General features: G+C 39.5%; 1 protein-coding gene across 1 annotated transcript in view; it reads left to right on the top strand.

Moving 5' to 3' along the window:
• Positions 1-4,788, top strand: part of LOC101860628 — a gene marked incomplete at its 5' end in the record, with an annotated part of 5,838 nt that extends 1,050 nt beyond the window's left edge. Inside the window, 2 exon segments of the mRNA XM_005113376.3 lie at positions 2,086-2,244; positions 4,132-4,788. Coding sequence (XP_005113433.2) covers positions 2,086-2,244; positions 4,132-4,329 — 357 coding nt within the window.
• Between the last annotated feature and the right edge of the window lie 740 nt (positions 4,789-5,528).

The following is a 5,528-nucleotide window of genomic DNA, read 5'->3' as shown; positions in this document are numbered from 1 at the left end:
ATAATAATGATAATAATAATAATAATGTTGTTATTATGATGATGATAATAATAATAGTAATATTATTATTACTAGCTGGGCCCCCTGATCGGTGCATTAACATAAACTGAAAGTCATTGGCTTACTATATTTACCCTCTAGTACTGGAATGGAGCAGTCTTCTTCTTCTTCTTCTCGATCGCATCACACTTGAAGTCTGGTATCTGTCATAAATTGGGCCGTCCTGCTCAGTTCATCTGTTGGCCACGTTTCCTATCTCAGGGCCCTGTGTGTCTTGCAGTGCTGAAGGATGTGTTTAACAGCTTGGTCTGCCTCTCCACACTGGCATTTTGGTAGTTGTACTATTTTAAAACATTTGTACACAATGTGTTATCTCAGTCTTGTGTGTTGTGTCTTTAGTCTGAAGATAATCACTTGTTTTTGGCGGGACAGCTCATGGTAGCCATCTGGTGTCTGAGGTGCTTTAAATAGTGTATCTATAATAGTTTTTATTTCTGTGTAGTTAACGCTGTTGTTTTGTTGCTCTTTCTCTGCTCCTAGTTTGGCCATCCTGTCTGCCTGCTCATTTCCTAAGACACCACTGTGTGATGGAATCCACTGCAGCATAATCCTCAGACATGGGATGTCCCCAATTACTTTTCGTAGCCTTGGTAGTTTGTCAGAAGTGATTGCCTGCAGTACTGACATGGCATCTGTTAGGAATACTACTTGGCTTTGGGGGTCTACCACATTCTTGATGATGTTTGCTGCATGTATTTGAGCCTCCGTCTCTGCCCTGTAGTTTGTACAATGTATCCCCACTGAGTCCCTGCTAGTTTTCTCATGATGTTAAGTTTCTTCCTGGCTTTATTTTCTGCATTTTGAATGGGCTGTTTCCATGTGAGACGCTTGTCAAAGATTATTCAAAGATACGTCTGTTGATTCTCAAACTTTAGGGGGGTTTTCTCTAATGTGAGGTGTTTTGGCTCAGCTTGGCTGAGAGTGTAGAGTGTAGCAGAAGATTTTTCTTTGTTTACGGTTACACACCAAGTTTTTGTCCATGTAGTGAGTTTGAATGGAGCAGTAAATCTTGAGGAATGCAACAACAACAAAAGTTCTAGATCTATACTCTACAACAGCGCGCACGGCTAGTGAACGAAAATCTCATTTGTTTACAATGGCGTTTTAGAAGTCCTAAGTATAGATCTAAACGAATCAAATGAAAAACTGAAAATCAAACTACAGTGACACCAGACTTCTAAAAAAAAAGTGCACCCTTTAAATGATTCAGAACCACCTTTTATTTTGTCAAATTCGAAAGTTAAGTGGTTCGGAAGTTTTATGAAGCCAAAGTGACGGACTTTCACAAATATAATATGTAGAGATTATTATTATTATTTTTAATAGTAGTAGTAGTAGTAGTAGTAGTAGTAGTAGTAGTAGTAGTAGTAGTAGTATAATTGTTGCATTTATATTGCGCATACCCATTCTCTACAGCCTTCTCTATGCGTTTTACAACCATCAATACCCCCGCCCCAGAAAACCATAGAACACTCGAAAAGATTCCTGGCTTCCTGAGAAGTAAAACGTGTGTAAGCTGCGGATTGCACGCGCTGAAGCACTAACAAACTAACAAAAAGACTAAAACTTAAGTCACAACCCGGTGAAAACAGGCGCTCATAATTGTTTCGACATATAGAGTTATTGATATAATTTTAAAGTGTGTACATTGTCTTGCTTTTGATGAGGATAATATCCATCCATATTAAATATAATTTTACTATTGAAGGGGATGGGGGTCGCCTAGTGCCAGAGAAATGATTAGCGAGAAAATGGCCACAAATATTTTGGTGATTTCCAAAGCTTTAGGGTCCTTGGAAACTGTACATTTGTTGTGCCTTTGATCATCGTTCTTCTGTAAAATCCACACAGAAATGTCTTTAAATTCTAAATGGACATAAAAGATGTTTAGGTAAAAACAAAAGTCGATAGAAATTGCACAACAGCCGGAAAAATGTTGGCTTCTTCAATTCCATTAGTTTGACGAGAGCCTGATTTAACCAAGATTCCACTTTTATTTATTTTTAAAAAGCCTACTTTCCCCAGGTGCTGGACACATTCCGCAACGCCACGGAGACTACCTTGAGGAAGTTCGTAGATCCAGACTTCAGTTTCACCGTCATCAGAGACGCTGGCGCCGTTGTTGGGCCAAAGGCGGAGAGCTTGCTCTTCTACGTCTCAGGACATTGCACAGAGCTCGTTGACGTAAGAATAATTAAATTAAACACCTAGCGCACAATCTGGTCTCCGGCGCCTGTGGTGTAGCAGTTTGGCGTTTTGCTGTCACAGACAGGAGGCCTTGGCTCGTCTGGCGAATGGGGAGTAATTAATGTTCCACGAGAATCTCGGTCTTTCTGATGGAATATAATATCTCTCTCAACCCGAGTTCATACTCACTTCCAGAGTCAGAAACCTGCTTTTTGCATGATTCATATTCTGTCGATGGAGAGGTTAAAAAATTTGTTTTAAAAATAATCTTTAAAAAGTTGATCAAATCTTTCGAAATCAAACAACTTCGTGTTTGGAGGATTTAATCAAATTGTGCCAAAGTGGCAGCTTTTGCTCCTCAAAGAAAGAACATCTATCTGGCGCCGACTCAGTTCGACTGAATTCAAATGGCACTGTGCACTGAATACAAGCCCTTCTAGTTCTTGAATTGTCTGTTTTCTACCCAGTGTCAAACAGATTCGTCGGATTGATTCGGAGCCAGCCAGATGGTCCTTCATAGATGGGGCAAAGACTACTATCTTGGCACAAGACTACTTGATCTGAATTGATTTGACTCTAATGTTCAAAACTGTACGTTTGTTTTTAAAAGTCATTGTTAAGTAGTTCTCCCTGAGCAGACCAGTGGAGTCGGTAGCCAAGTGGTTAGGTTACTGGACTCGTAATTGTGAGATTACGAGTTTGGGAGTTCGAGACTGAGCTGGGCCCCACATTGTGTCCCTGTGAAAGGCACTTTACCCGAATTTCCCACTTGGCTCGGTCCATTTAATTGGAGCTGGGCACTAAACTCAGAGGTACCGCCTCTTAAGGAGGGGGGGGGGGTGGCTGCACCTGAAGGCTAACTCGCTTATCATTAGACTGAATTTTACACAATTTCACACATAAAACAAGCATAGTGGGGAGTTTTAAAATCTGCAATCAAATTTGAGAAAAAAGTTTCGTTTCCATGGATACGGCGGCCATATTTAATTTTGTTGACTTGTCACACGTAATGAATGCCGCACTTACTGCTCATGGAAATTGATTGGGGGGTTTTTTGTTTTTGTTTTTTTCGCATGCGTGTTCTCAAACAGTAGATTTCAAAACTTGTCCGTTATTTTTTTCCTAAACAAATTAGAACATTTTTAATGAATTTTTTCGTGAGGTAGTATTCAAGTTTGCAAAAAATCCGTGAAAATCCACACTCAAGATACCACCTACAAAAATCTATTCAAAATATCAAAAATTCAACAAACAAATATGTAGTATTACATCTTTTCTTCATTCGGTGAAAATGTCATGAAAATTGGATGAAAAATGGTGGAGTTATTTTTAAAAAGTATAGAGAAAAGTCGCATTTTGAGAAAACGGCCTATATAGAAAATGAGATATTGACTTTATGAGGACATGGTGGTGACAAACATGCCCAGTATGGAAAGGAATGAGGTTTTGGGGGGTTCTCATGCTATGAAATAGTTGTAGGAGAGGCTGAGGAAGTTAAAAATGCCTACAACTCAAATTCCATAATTTTGAGCCGAATAGGTACTTTGGGGGTGTAGCGACCCCCCCCCCCCCCTCTTAAATAACATAATATTGCTTATATAGGCGCTAAACCTATACCATTTCATCAATTTTTAAATAATTTTTTTTGAGGAGACAAATATTGACATGCCTTTTTTTTCTTTTTTTTTTTTGCTCTTCGTTTGAAGGAGAATCTCTTTGTCTTGTTTCGTATATTTTATTGCACTAGAGATACTTCGAATCGTTTCGCTCTCTGTGTGTTCACTCCCTTATTGTAAAGCAAGAATTTGGAGATCAGAATGAATTCCAGATCAATAGCATTTTTAAAAATCTCTTTCTCTGTTTCCCTCTCTTCTTCGGTTCCAGGAGGATCTCTTCGTCTCGGTAAAAAATCATCTGGCGTCTCTTCAACTAGAACTTCTGACAATCATGGGAATTTGCAATGAGACCATGTCTATCTGTCCAGTTTTCTCCCTTCGCAATGAAATTGGTCCCACCGTTATGGACTACAGAAAAAGCACCTGCCACAGAGTGCTGCTGGGACCTTGTACTAATAACTGCTAGGATGGCAGCTTGTAGAGAGTAACGGACATGTGGAAAAGAGAACCTGCGTAGGTGGTTGGCGGGGGCTCTGGTGTGGTTTGCTCCATCTTTCTTATCAGACGTCTATCATGATCCTGATCTCCCCTCCTTTTTTGTGTGTGTTTGTTATTCTCTTGTAACACCTCTAATCCTTAACACTTATATGACCTTCTTGTGTTGCGAGCGCTGTAAAACGCTTACTAAAACTAAAAGAGAACTTGTTACCACATCAACTGCCACAACAGTGTTGGTATGTTTGACCAAAGAGTTACTTTTCATGGACCTATATACTGGGTGTCTACAAAAGAGAGAGGCCCACTTAAACGGCAATGACTCAGTTATCTAGGAACCAAATTTAATAAAACCTTGCCGAAATAAAATTCACGTATGAGGACCTTACATTTATCATTATGATAAAAATCAATTTGTTTATTCGAAAAACATCAAACTCGAAACAGTTCAACCAAACTTGCCTGAAACACAAAACTTTGCAACATCTTAAAAACCAACCCTATTGTTCTATATCAAATCGTCACCTTTTGTGCCTTGAAGAATAAATTAATACAAAAATGATGTTTCTTATTAAACTCAATGAAGATATTCGTTATTTAAATATCCAGGTATAAACCATTTCTTTCCAAACTAGCTCCATTACGCCACTGAAACATTTGAATAAACACGTAACATGTTTCTGGATCGATTTTTTTAGGTCCTGTTCAACACTGATTTTTAACTGTTCGGTTGTTTGTGGGTTATTTCCCTACACTCTGTCTGTTGAAAAAAAAACCCCAAAGGTAATAACGACGGTGCTAAAGTTGGGGGTGGGGGGGTGGTAACTATTCATTACTAAATTTCCGGTTGATAGGGAATTCCCAAAACCTTTCTTGCAACCATACCAGGGCCTCTCTTGAAGTTAGGGTTGAGGCACCAACCCACTGGAACCGGGCATAGCACATTCTCCTCAAACTTCTACAAAACTTTTTTGGCACGTTTAGACATCTTTCTGAGGTGACTGTTGTGGTTTTACCGTCCTTGACCTGAAACCAGAACGGTTACAGTTAAAGTATTTGAGCCCAGATAATTCTATTACTTCACTGAAGGTGATTGTCCAGTTGCATACGCCTCAGCTCAGTCGCTTCTCTTCACTCGCCCGGACACCCACCGTCCGCCCGATTTCTCTC

Source organism: Aplysia californica, unplaced genomic scaffold (assembly GCF_000002075.1).
Source record: "Aplysia californica isolate F4 #8 unplaced genomic scaffold, AplCal3.0 scaffold02099, whole genome shotgun sequence".
NCBI lineage: Eukaryota > Metazoa > Mollusca > Gastropoda > Aplysiida > Aplysiidae > Aplysia > Aplysia californica.
The sequence above is the reverse complement of the archived record's forward strand: the minus strand, read 5'-3'. Positions and strand labels throughout refer to the sequence as shown.